Source organism: Spermophilus citellus, assembly GCF_964194105.1.
Source record: "Spermophilus citellus genome assembly, chromosome: 5".
Taxonomy (NCBI): domain Eukaryota; kingdom Metazoa; phylum Chordata; class Mammalia; order Rodentia; family Sciuridae; genus Spermophilus; species Spermophilus citellus.
The window spans coordinates 171,242,109-171,256,342 of record NC_138186.1 but is presented as its reverse complement, the minus strand read 5'-3'; the positions used below and the strand labels follow the sequence as shown (position 1 = coordinate 171,256,342).

The window sequence follows — 14,234 nt, the reverse complement described above, 5'->3', positions numbered from 1 at the left end:
TGAGGCCCTCCCTGTCTAAATGGTCCCAGTCCTCACACTCAATGTACGCTGCCTCGGGGATGACACCACTTGAGCCCTGCTCTGTGCTTTGGTGGAAGCTCAGTTTTCTTCTGAATTTTCTGATTTATTACAGAGTACAGTGATCTTCTGCAGTAGGAGTTTCTCCATCTAGAGGTTTACTGGTGCATAGTAGTCTGCTTTTTTTAGACTGTGCTATGTCTGAAGAGACAGTATTTGCTAAAGGCAATTAGACAGGAATATGCGGGATTATGAATTTCATTGTATTCTTTATAGTGTCAGTTATCTTGATGGTTTTTCCTGGACAAAATAAAAAAGAATAATTGATGGATAGTAAAAAAAATAGCTTTGTCTGATTTTGACAAATTTTAATGAATTTGTAAAGCAGGGAATTAATAAGAAGTAGATAAAAATGTAAAGATATAATGTGGACTGACATAGAGCTTGTTCTAGGGGCATAGAAGCACTTATTAATCACTTAATAAATTAGCCCTTTATTATTACATTTAAAAAATAGCTTTATTTAGAGGTAATTGACATACCATATAATTCATCCATTTAAAGTATTCAGTAGGAAATTATATTATTACCAGGCATTGAACCAGTCTTACATTCATGGGTTAAAGCCTATTTAGTAGTAATAGATTCTTAACTCCTAGACTGGTTGTTAATATTTGCTTTCAAATTTTGCATCTGTGATCATAACTAAATTGCTCAATAGTTTCCTTTTTTTTAGTCACAATGTTGCATCGGTACTGAGTTATTCTGTACTTATAAAATGAGAAGCATTCCATTCTTTTCTGTGGACTAAAGTGCTTCAAATAACACGTGAATCCTTTATTTCTTATGGTTTGATGTAAATTGGCTGTAAAACTATTAGGGCTTCTTAGGGTATAGGTCTTCAGTTTTCCTTGCTATGTTTTCTATGGCATTGGAATCTTTAGAATTCACTCGCCCATTTCTGTATTTCGTGAGTTTTTGTTACATTCCTCTAGTAGGTAGTAAATGGGGTTATAAAATGGTGAGCAAAACCTCAAAAGTCTCTACCCTCCTCTAGCTGTGATCCTTATAATCTAGGAGGGGAGATGGACATGAATCAGAAGGTCATGCGAAGGTAAAATTGCCTTGGTTCTGAGCTGGGAAGGGGCAAAACCTAGCGCTTGGAAAGCTGGGGATAAGCAGAGCTGATCTTTTTGGGGAGCTTGTGGCGGCTTTGTTGATGCTGTGGCCCAAGTCCAGGGATGTAAGAATGTGACAAAGCAAGGCAGGCAGAAACAGGAGTGGACAGCAGGGAGCAGTCCATTCCTGTGCAGAAAGATTCCTCCTGGAAGGCCAAGTTATCAGGCCTGGAGCAGGTATTGCCTTCAAGGTTTTTAAGCCAGAGACGTGTTTAAGCTGCTAGATTTGTGTTTCAAAAAGATAACCTTGGGTTAGGAGAGACGAGATGGAAATGAGTTTAAAATGTTTTGAGAGGCCTTTTGATAATATATAAGATTTTTTGATGAGCAAATTTAGAGTATATTTTAATTCCTGGGTGATCATTTCATCTAGTTCACTGTTTCTCAGTGGGCAATACTGACATTTTGGGTAAAGAAGTTTATCCTTAGCAGAATTGTCCTTGAGAATTGGATGCCAAGAGTGCCTTCTTTCCCTGCTCCTAACAGCAAACAGGAGAGGCCGCCACTTGCGTTCAGATGCTCTGTGGCCAGCTGCTAGTTAAGACTCAGAGAATTAGGACTTCTAAATTAAATTCTCAAATTTATTGACATTTTATATTCTCTTCCTTATCTGAAAACTTTATTTATTAAACCTACTTGAGTGAATAAACAGGAATTTACTGGCTGGTGTGACTGAAAAGCCTTTGAACAGTCAGGCTTCTACATTTACTGGGCATGAGAACTCAAACTATATTTTCAGGGATATGTTTGCCTTTGTTTCCCCATTCAACTTACTTTTGTGTCATCCTTATTATCAGTCTCTCACCATGTGACAGTGATAGCCCTGTTAGCCATAAGCTGACATTTAAAGTCAAGATTTCTGTCCAGATCAACAAACCATCAATGTCTATATCATGTCACCCCTTCACAAAAAGGATAGAAAAACGTACACTTTCACCTCCTTTTCACCCTTCTTACCTTCTCCCTTACATATTTTTGGATGTATGAATGTTTATAAACACACACATCGCCTTTTAGGTGTGTCCTTTATCCTGTTATCATTTCATCTGGAATTTCTTAGATGCTGTTTACTAACAAGTTTTACAGTTTCATTATAATTTTGATGATCTCTTTGTTCATATCTTGGAATCCACCTTTCCTTGCTTTCTCATATTTGTGTGTGTATATATTTTTGTTTGAGCACATCCCCTTTTCCAACATAGTCCAAATGTTAGTAGTGTCCTGAGTACCATTCACTTCTAAAATATCTTAAATTTGCCTGATGCAAAACATTTCTAGGTAATTTTGAATTCCTTTTCTAGGTAATTTTGAATTCCTTTTCAGTATCTGAGGTTCATTTCAAACTGAGCCTCTGGGGAGAGTGAAAAGGTAAATGTATGTTTAGAGTTTCTCATCTTAAAGTCTTTCTTATTACCTGTAGTTGTTTTTCGATAGATTTTCTTGATTTTTTTACCTATGCAAAAACATTATGAGCATGACCTCTTTAGATATGTATACTCCACATATCCTTTTCTTGTCTAATTGACATCATATCTTTATCTTGTCCTTACAGATTATTAATATGGTGTAGTTTTTATCATGAATGATGGTTGAATTGCATCACATACCTTTGACAGCCAGGGTGATAATCAGAGAGTTTTTTTCTCCTTGTCTTATTGCTGTAATGAATTATAGTAGAGTTTATGATACCGAAAAGTTCTGAATAAAATATATTTTAAAATATTTTAACATTTGTTAATTTTGATAAATGTGGTTTATTTTAATTTTTATTTATTATTTTTCTAATGTTTCTAAGGTAAATTGAAAATCTATGATTTTGTTTTTATAGTTCCTTGTCAGTATCAGTGACATAGATAATGGGGAATGGATGGAAGGGAGTGGAGATAGAGCAGTAGAATGAGTCTGACATAATTTTTCCATGTACATATATGAAAACATCACAGAGAATTCCACCATCGAGTACATCCATAAGAATGGAACTCTAACCTCAAATAAGATATACTCCATGCTTGTATAATATAATCAAAATGGATTCTGCTATCATGTCTAACTAAAAAGACCAATAAAATTTTAAAAACTGAAAAATTTTATTCATTTTTTTTTTTAAATTTAGAGCAGTTCAAATTCATGGGAATTTGTTGGATTTTCTTGTTGTTGTTACTTTTGTTTTTTCTTTTGCGGTACTGGAGATGGAACCCAGGGCCTCACATGTGCTAGACAAGTACCCCACTGCTGAACTACATTGCTAAGAGCCACAGCCAAGTAATAGGATGCATGGCATTTTTGGTTGAAAGGTGACGCCAGCTAGCCATTGAGATGATGTGATTATGTTAAGATCTGCATTCATATGGATATTGGACTCCTGCTGTCCACCTGGCCTGCTACGGGACTCCTGGAGAGTTCCCATTGGTTGGGGAAGTGCAGTAGGAGGGAATTCCGGGGGAGGAACTTCCTCTGGGGTTCCGGGAGAACCCCGAGTGAGTGGATTGGCAATCTTCCCGGGCGCGTACAGGGCATTGGCGGCAGTTTCAAAAAATAAAGTTTGTTCCTGCTTGAGTGGCTCCTGATTTTGTGCCCAGCCAGACTGCGGCACTACATTGGCAGCTCGTTTGTATTTTGAAACAGTATTGCTAAGTTACCAAGGCTATCCTTGAACTTGTGATCCTTCTGCCTCAGCCTGTCAGGTTTCTGGGATTGCAGCACCTGGCTGTTGAAGATTTTTAAAGAATTCATGGTTGAAACTCTGGGCCTTTTTTCTTTTATGGGGTTGCTTCTTTTGCAATTTTTAAATCATCTTTATGATTCTATTTGATTCGTATTATTCAATCCCTTCTTTAACTTATTTTTTCTAGAAAATTATCCATCTCATCCAGATTTTTAGAAATCAGTGTATTTGGTGCTGAAATATGCATTAAGCAATAAATAAGACCTTGGGCACTAGAGTTATAAACTTAATTGGTTATAATGGAATCTTTAATATAGAGGCTCATTATCATCACTGAATAATTCAGAATCTCACGATTCTTACATATTTGCCAACAACTCGAGTCTCTTCTCTCTCTTGCTGCTTTTATACCATTCGTTCTTCCGTAAGGAGTCGTAGTAGTTTATGGAGATCTTTTAGTAGTAAAGCCATGGGTTGGCAGACTTTTTGTAAAAGGCATACACTACAGTTGTAGGAAATGATTGAATAAATGAAATATGAAATGAATACACCATTTTCCATTTAGCAGTGGAAGTGCATATTTGTTATCAAAGTGTGGGCTATGGAAACAGCTAGTATGAATCTAAATATCCACCATTTAGTAGCCATAGAGGTACAGGTTAGGTAACCAATCAGTGCTTTAGTTTTCGTAATAAGGATAAAAATATTTCCCCAACTTAATATTGTTATTGTGAGGATTAAGTAAAGCAATGCATATAAAATGTAAAATATGTCTGACCTATGGTCAGTACTTAATTGTTACAAAGTATTTGACACTGTAGGAAATAAATTCAGCTATTACAAATATCAAACTGTAGGTCTCTTTAGAGGTCATATTACATATTTTTATAACTGCTATTCACAGACACCAATTAGTCACAGTGCAATGTGGCTTTAGTGCTGATGGAGGCTCAGAGCAGGGCATCAGGAGAGGTCTAAGAGTTTCTGGAAGAGCGCTTGGCTCTTGGAAGTCAGGCCAGTAGCAGTTCACCAAGCAGTGTCAGTGTCTTAGCATTTCAACATCCAGCACAAACAGTGTAGGTGCCATCGGTTATTTTTTGTTCTTATATACTAGTATTAGCACATAGCAATCACTTATACACTATCTATATTCACACACATATATTTTATAACTATATCTTTGTTTACTTATAATGCTAATTTCCTACTCAAGAGTATAGAATAGCTGAAACTAATAATTTCATAATAAAGGTTACCATAAAGTCTCTGAACCTTCTCATTGGCTTACCCTTGTTTTGCCTTTTTTCTTTAGATATATGCAAAAAACCTGGTGAATGCCGATCGTTGTGCACTCTTCCAGGTAGACCATAAGAACAAGGAATTGTATTCAGATCTTTTTGATATTGGAGAGGAAAAGGAAGGAAAGCCTGTCTTCAAGAAGACCAAAGAGATAAGGTACAGCTGGAGTGAGCGTCCTGTGCTCTGATCACAAATGTGCAGGTGTTCTGTTACCCACTTTTCTGTGCCTATTCACAGGTATGCTGACAATACTTGTCATACTGTGATATCATTCCCACCAGGACCCGCCTCCTGAAGGTAGTACTTCTGGGAATGACATTGCAGTGCCAGCGAAACCACGCCTAGGAAGCTTTAGCGTCACTCCTGGAAATGCCGTCTTCCGGAGGCGGTCCTTTTGGAAATCATGTTGGAAAAACTTACTAGTGCTCCCAGGTAGGTAAAGTATGCTCCACCTGGAGTCTGCAGGTTCTCCCATGTTTAGGAGCAAGGGTGAGCTTAACCAATTCGGCCCCCACCTCTTCCCAGCATATGGACTGCCTCACAGTCCCAATATTACAGGAAATTGATCTGGTGTACTGATGACTTCAACACATTCAGTTATCCATTGGTTTAATCAACACACTTTCATTCCATTTTGAGACTAAAACCTTCTTTGTTCTTTATGTGGCAGCTATTGTCACATAAATGAACAGCATGAGGGTTACTGGTTGGTGGAAGACCTTGGCTCAGGCTTATCAAGCTGGAAACCTGCAAGGAGCACTGTCACAGACTTTAGAACCAGGCTTGGCAGGCACAGGTTGGGGTCCCCTTCAAACTGTGGGTTCCTTTGGCTTTATGTGTCTTGTTCAACTACTCTTCTCTAATACTGCATGTTCTCCAGTAAGATACTGTTCCTCATTCGTTAAGACTGCCATTCATTTGACAGTCTGTCACATGGAAGTGTGGCCTGCCATGGGGCGTCTCCATTGTCTGCACTGGTACTCCAGTTCTGTTTCTAGGTGATAGTTCCAGAATTCCTGACACATACTTCTGACTTATGGACACTATGTAGGTGTTTTGGGTTTTAAAATTTGGTTTCTTGTTTTCTTTGTCAGCCTCGGTACAGTAGCTTATTTAAAGCCATTTCTTTCTTAAGGTCCAAGTGTTCTCTCTCACTCCTGGAACTGATCCGATTTTGAAATTAGTAACTTAAAGCCTGTGTTTACGAGCACAGGAAAAAGGAGCATGTGGTTGCCTGACTTTGATGCCTGGATGGATCCAGCATGACTGTCAGAGCATGCTCCTTAAACATGGGCTTCTCCCTCAGCTCCAGTGAGAGGTGTCCACTTGCTCTCAGCAGACAGACTCACTTGCATACCTGGTGAAATGGCCCTCACTGCAGTCTACCTTGTGTTCCTGTTGTTCAAAGCACAAGAAAATAAGGAAGCAGACAACTTGGAGTTTATGCATGGTTTACTTGTTGGTGTTTTAATTCTCTTTTGTGTCATGTGTCTTTTGACTTTTCTTGATAATCCTTAAGGAGAAGCTTCATTTCAGAAGTGATTATTTCCTATAATGCTAATAATGTGGTATTATAGAAATTATTTTTGAACTACTGAAAGTCATAGATATTGTGAACTATAGTCCTCTTAACTAAATTTTGAAATGAATGCATGTATGGTAATAATATAGTAATAAGAAAAGTATTTATTAATGTTAGAACTTATTTATAAATGAAAATATTGATACTGATAACAAAAATGAAAAATACTGATGTAGATAACAAAAGTGTAATTAAATATAATCAGTTAATGATTTACTTTTGATTGTTTTTAAATGTAACAACATTTAAATTTCTAAATAGTACTTGGGTTATAAACAACAGAAAATCCAGGTCCTGAACACCTCAAAGTTCAGACCTGACCTCTGAATTTGGTTCCACATGTGGTGGAAAGCATGGTGCTATGCTCTCTTGAGAATCCATCGTTTTCTAAATATACCAACTGTTGTAATAGGGCTGGTTCATCATCCTGTATTCTAGTTTTTATTATGACACTACTAGGCCTCAAATCCCATGTCATTGAGACTATACTAAGAAAATTTGTGTGAAACATATTGTAAGTTATAAGGTACTTTACATGTATAAGGGATCATTGTTATTGGTCAATGCTGGCGATCACTAGTTAATTTTAAATTTGTATTTGTGAACCAATTAAATTGCATTATACTGTGATATACATCCTAAAAGTCTCAAGTGATCACTGTGTAATGTTTTTCTGCTTTACTTTTACATGTTTTATAAGATAGCTTAGGATATGTAAATGTAAAATTAATATGATCATTTAAAATGAAACAAGACTTTTCAACTCAATGCTTGATGGTAATGAAGTGTTTCAGAATTATTCTGTATCAGTAGTATTTCAATTAGTGTGTCTCTCTCTTTTATATATGCAGATTTTCAATCGAGAAAGGAATCGCTGGTCAAGTAGCAAGAACAGGGGAAGTCCTGAACATTCCAGATGCCTATGCGGATCCACGCTTCAACAGGTAAAAACAATCAGTTTCTCCCTTAACATTCTTCTTGGTTGAAATGTCTTCTGGACAGCTCCAGTCCTACATGTCTCAACTCCATCAGTTCTTTCCTTTTTGCTGGGAACCAGTCCTATTACTAACAGGTGGTATATTCAGATATTTATGAAGTAATGGATTCTCAGTGACTAATATGTAACAGTGTCAAAGCTAGAGTTGTTTATATTGTTATAAAAACAGCAAATAGGCAGGAGTTTCAACTGATGGATCGCTGGTGGTTTTTTTCATTATAGTGTCATCATCTTGTACCATATTCTCTATCGAATAATCTGCTAAAGTGCTACACAATACATACTGATAAAATTATATACTTTTGATACTGACAGGTCTGATTTTAAATTATGGTTGTGTGATTTTGTAGTCAGCTCTGAGTCTCATTCCTTATCTTTAAAATAGTTTAATAAGACTGGTGCTATAGCTCAGTGGTAGAGCACTTGCCTCTCAATGTGTGAGTCACTAGGTTCCATTTTCAGCACCACATAAAAATAAACAAATAAAGGCATGCGCTGTCCATCTAACACTACAAAAAAAAAATCCAAAAAAAGTACAATAATGCCTTTATTGTAGTCTTTTTTTAAAGATTATGGATAATGTTTGTTAAAAAGTTTAGAAACTTTACCAGACATAAAGTAGAAACCTAACAAACCATAGGTTTTATTGTATATTATTAAAATTGGATTTTAAGATAGCTGAAAAGAGTTTTATTTCATTTTGATTTTCTTTTAGAGTACTAGAAACCAAATTACAAAATATGGTTTTAATAAATCTCTAGAAATTGAGGAGGCTATGACTGGTAGGGAGTAATATTTTAGATATAGTGACAGTAGTGCTTAGTTAATACAAACATTTGGCTTACTTTGGGAGATAAATGATGCAAGAAATGCCAAGATTTTTCACGGAATTAATTGATTAATGTCAAGTATTCATGAGTCATATAAGCACAGCTATATTCTTATAATATACTTTATCAATAAATTAAGAATACTAAAAATCTTATTTTTTTCAGGAAAATCGGTGTTTAAATATTGAAAATATTTATATTATGTAAAATATTTATGTAAAAATTTGTGGGTCGGACTGTAAGAAGATGAAAATAAAATCAACTGATTAAAGAAAATATTGGCAAAACATATATCTGACAAAACATTTGTGTCTGAAATATGAAAACACTCCTCTAAATATTAAGATATTGCAATTTAATAAAAAGGAGACAATTTTAAGAGACACTTTACAAAAGAAAATATTCATATGGCTGTTAAACACATGGGAAGTGAGTAGGGTTTACATATGTCAGTTAGATCCTACTACATGCCAATGTGAAATGGTTGAGATTATAAAATACTGATAGTAGCAAGGATTGGAAAAGGTGTGGATAAAGTGAAACTCTCAGACTCTGCTGGTGGGAATGTGTAATGGTACAACTCCTTAGGTAAACAGTCTTTCAACTTGTTCGAAATTTGAACATACACCCACTGTATAATCCATCCGTCATCTCCACTCCCAGGCACTACTGCAAGAAAAACTAAAACATATGTTATCCAAAGAACTTGTATACAGATCTTCAAGCCAACATTATCCATAATTACTGACACTGGCTAATAGCAAATAATGTTTCCCATTAACTGATAAATGGATAAACAAATGTGGTTTATTCATTCAGTAGGGGCAACTATGCAGTAATAACAAGAACTGACAGACATGTGAATCTCAAGAACTGTGTGTAACATGAGGGCATTAAGGACTGCAGCTACTGACTGCCTTGTGTTGGGTACATGGCTCTTTCTATGGAATTCGATCCTATTTCTAAAAACATTTCCTTAGAGCAGGAGTAAGCAAACCTTTATTTATTAATAACCAGCTAGTAAGTAGTTTTGGCTATACAGGACTATGGCTTAAAAAGTTAGATCTCACAAATAGGCCCAAGTTCAAAGGAACAAATCACTTTACCACATTTATAATGTTTTTTCTCTTGTCTGTTGACTCAATTATGCTGGATGCTAAAAACCCAATAAGAGCAGAATCCTCCTGTAGAGACAGTTGTGAAAACAAAACAAAACAAAAGAATATTTCTGAAAAGGTTCTAATAAAACGCTTTCAAATATTAGCTTGTCCCTAAATTTAGAGGCTCACAGCGTCTCCATTGCATATCTGAGTTGAGACTTAGGAGGCAGTGAGTGGTTTAATCTTTTTCTACTTGCTTCTTTCCTTGTGGTGATGGCTTTGCTCCTTCACTTTGCAGGGAGGTGGACTTGTACACAGGCTACACTACCCGCAACATCCTGTGCATGCCCATCGTGAGTCGGGGGAGTGTGATAGGCGTGGTGCAGATGGTGAACAAAATCAGCGGCAGTGCCTTCTCCAAGACCGACGAGAACAACTTCAAAATGTTCGCTGTCTTCTGTGCTTTGGCCTTACACTGTGCTAATGTAAGTGCTGCTTTAAATATCATTATGTCCAGTAAAGCCACTTGCAGTGTTTTCCATTTATGTTTCTTTACAAACTAGGAGAAATGATTCCTAGTTGTACATATTTTAGGAAATGCCTTAAAAAATCTCCTGATACTTTGCATTTATTTCAAGGTATGAGTTTGTTAAAAATAAAAATGAAATTAATATTTAGGTAAGATGTTTAAACATCAGACTTACATTTCATGATATCTGCTGAAATGAATAAGAAAAGTGTTATTGAAACCCTTCATGTTTGTTGTTTGCACTGCATTTGAGAGTGTATAAAATGTTAGCTGGTAACTGCTGTTTTCACACCAACCAGGGAAGTGTTGCTTGTGAGAAAGAGTTAACCACCTCTTCCCTGTGTCCTTCCGGAGGAGTCCTGAGTGTTGACCCATTTAATCCATGCTGTGGTCCTGCCCTCTTCATTGAAGAGGAGCCAGGGGTCTGTCTTCACAGGAGATCTTTTGATGTTCTTTCTTTTATATTGTTATGTTTTAAATGAGTTGAACATTTAGTATTCTATGAACCCTAATAATTCTTTTTACTAGAATTCTGAAATTTAATAACCCTTCTGTAAAGGTAAATGAGAAGAAATGGGAGTTACCACCTTAATAACTTAGAAAAATTGCTTTTTGGGAATAGGACTAAGTTCTGTAGAAGCATCCATATAATTCACGGAAATAGTTGAGAAATAACTAGGAGCAAATATTTTTTAAAATTTTAAAATCCAACTCTGGTGACTCTGGAAAACCATTTTAATCCCATCAGTGATATTGGATAAGAATGCCCATCACTTCCCTTACACCATCCTGGGTCATTATTACTCAGCTCATCAAAAATAAATCAGTACAGTTGTAAAAAGTTTTGCTTCATATATTATCAGTATCTATATGTATCTCATAAATAAAAACATGGACAGCTTATTTTTTTCTTATTTAGTTTAAAAGTTGCAGAACATCTAATTTTAGTATATTTTGAATATTGACTATTCCTCATTTTGAAATGGAATCTAAGAACTAAAGTAACTCAGTACCTTTTGTTGTTTTTTTTTTTTAAATCACAACAAGACCTTATGATTGGAAAATTAAACACTGTTTGTTTTACTCTCTGAACAGTATTTCTATTATTTAACAAAATTGTATTCTAATATTTTATGCTTTAGAGTATTTTATTATTCTGAGATAATATTCTAAAACAAACATGTATAGTAAGTGGTAAAAATTCATTATTAATTGTGATTTTATATATATATGTACATACATTATATATATACATATATAATATATATAGTATATATTATTACGAATATGTTATGTCAAAACAATATAACTGTATCACAAAATTTGGGTAATTTTCCAGAATAAAAAGTAAAAATATTATGGAAAATGATATTTTTAATGAGATGTGTATGCCTTAAAACAGCAATAGTTAATATATCCTTCATGGATTTTACATATTGTTAAAATGAAAGGGGATTTAGCATCATTTTTCTACAGTTATAATTTTGAAGTAGTTTCAGATCAAAAGCAACATTGCAAAAATAGTACAAAGAATCTACTTATACCATTAGCCTTATTCCCCCAAAGTTATGATGTGTATCATTTTTGCACTTTCTCCTTCTCTTTCCCTCTTAGTAACTGTCTCTCTCTGATCTGAGATTGTCTCAGACACAATGTCTAGAAATGCAGAATGCTTCAGCTTGTACTTTCTAAAATCAAATACATTGAATTCCTACTGCACATTTAAAAACACCAAGAAGTCAACATTTGGGGTGGGGTTGTGGCTCAGTAGTAGAGCAATTCTGGGCAGGGGTAAGGGCCTGGGTTCAGTCTTTAGCACCATATAATTAATTAATTAAAAGTTAAATTTAAAAAAAGAAGTCAACATTGGTACTGTGTTAGATTATTTGGTCTGTGTAGTGGATATGAGACTGAGTGACTTAAACAACAGAAAGTTATTTTCTCTCTCAGCTTACGACTACCCCCTTGTAGTCTGTCCTGATGTGGTTTTTCCTGTGTGTGTAATATTTCTGGGTCCTGATTGCCTCTTCACATGTTGGATTGATTCACACATAGGACATTGTTTTGCCTTAAGTACCACTTTAAAGGCCCCGTCTCTTAAGTTTGGTCACTGGGATTGAGGCCTTGAATGTGAACTTTGGGGGAATGTGGGTCAGGCTGTGCCTAGGTACTGTGCTTTGATCATCTGCAGACATCTTGAGTAGTCTCCTTTATTCTGAAACTGTTCTATAATCTTTGTCTTTCTTCACCTGGATATTTTTAAAGCTATAAAACTGGTATTTTGTAGAATGTTTCTTAATTTGGCTCTGTTTGATGTTTCCTCATGGCTGCATTAAAGTTATAATTTTTAATGTTTTTATGATAAATTATAATTATTCATAACAGTGGGATTCTTGTGACATATTTATACATGCATATAGCATAATAGCATAATTTGCTCATTTCATTTCTCAGTACTTCCCCTTCACTCACCTCCTTCCTCCCCCTTAACGTTTACCTCTACTCTATGCTACTCCCATTGTTATAATTTGAATATATAGTGTCTCCTGAAAACCTCAAATATTGGAAACACAATATCCAATGTAGCAAATGTTGGGAAACAAAAAAGATTAGATTATGTAAACTATAACCTAATCAATGGATTAATCTATTTGGGGGATTAGGAATCTGAATGGATTGCTGGGTGGTAACTATAGGCAGATGAGGTGAGGCTAGAAGAAGCCGTTCGGTGGTGGTGGTGGGAGGTGCCCTTGGGCATTATATTTTATCTCTAGTTTCTCCCTCACTTTCTGCTTCTGGAATGCAGTGAACTGAAGTGTTCTGTTTCACCTCAGCCCCAGAGCAATGGAGTTGGCCAGCCATGGACTGAACCTCTGAAACTTGAGCTAAAATAAACTTTTCCTTTTCTGAATTGTTCTTGTCAGATACTTTGATCACGGTGATGGAAAGCTGACTGACACATACTTTGATTTATTTTTTTAATTGGTACATTATAATTGTATGTCAAAGTGGGAATTACTGTGATACATTTATACATGCACATAGCATAGTTTGAATGATTTCATTCCTAGTCCTTCCTCCTCCTTCCCCTTCTCTCTCCCCCATAATTCCCTTCCCCTACTCTACTGTTCTTCCTTCTGTTTTCATGAGATCGCTTTTTTACTTCCTTATTTCTCTATAACTCCCTCATCTGACCCTTAACTTTCTGAGTCTGTCTTATTTCATTCAACATGATATCCTTCAGTTTCATCTGTTTACCAGCAAATGACATAATTTCATTCTTCTTTATGGCTAAAACTCTGTTATGTATATATACCCCATTTTCTGTATTAATTCATCTGTTGACAGACACCTAGGCTGATTCTATAATAGGGCTATTATGAATTGTGCTGCTATAAATATGGGTATGCATGTATTGCTATGGTATGGTAATTTTAGTTCTTTTGGAGAAACACCAAGGAGAGGTACAGCTTGGTCATTTGGTGGTTCCAGGCCTGGTTTTTTGAGAATCTCCACACTGATTTCCATCATGGTTGTAGTACCAAAAATGTGTAAGTGTTCCTTTTCCCCTGCATCCTCACCAGCATTTATTATAGTTTCAGTAAGCTAGCCACTGGGTTCCTTGGAGCCTCACCTGCTAAAAGATGTTAATGTCACTGACCTGATGTTTTTTGAGGAAGTTAGCTTTGGGTTTTGAACACGTTTTTAGTAGGAAAATCACCTTGTAGTACTCATTGTCCCAAGCAGTTAATCCAACAATTTGCAGGCTCCCTGCCCTTCCTGAAAGTTCTGTTTCTTTCTGGGAAACATACAGAAGTATTTTTTTTTTGCAATAATATATGCAAAAGCTTTGAGCAGTATGAAATGCCCTTTAATTGTTGGCTATTATTAAGTAGGATTTAAGTGTATTGATCCTGAGAATTAAAAATATTTCTGCTCTTGATTATGTCCTTATTAATTATGTCCTTAATAAAAGCATGTGAACCCTCATGAAAATTACTTCTAATTCTGAATGTATAATGTATTGGTATATTTT

General features: G+C 35.6%; 1 protein-coding gene across 1 annotated transcript in view; it reads left to right on the top strand.

The window, feature by feature from the left end:
* Positions 1–14,234, top strand: part of PDE10A (phosphodiesterase 10A) — a 276,543-nt gene that overhangs the window by 203,969 nt on the left and 58,340 nt on the right. Inside the window, exons 10-12 of the mRNA XM_081296321.1 lie at positions 5,174–5,316; positions 7,594–7,686; positions 9,968–10,154. Coding sequence (XP_081152447.1) covers positions 5,174–5,316; positions 7,594–7,686; positions 9,968–10,154 — 423 coding nt within the window. The remainder of the gene's footprint in view (positions 1–5,173; positions 5,317–7,593; positions 7,687–9,967; positions 10,155–14,234) is intronic.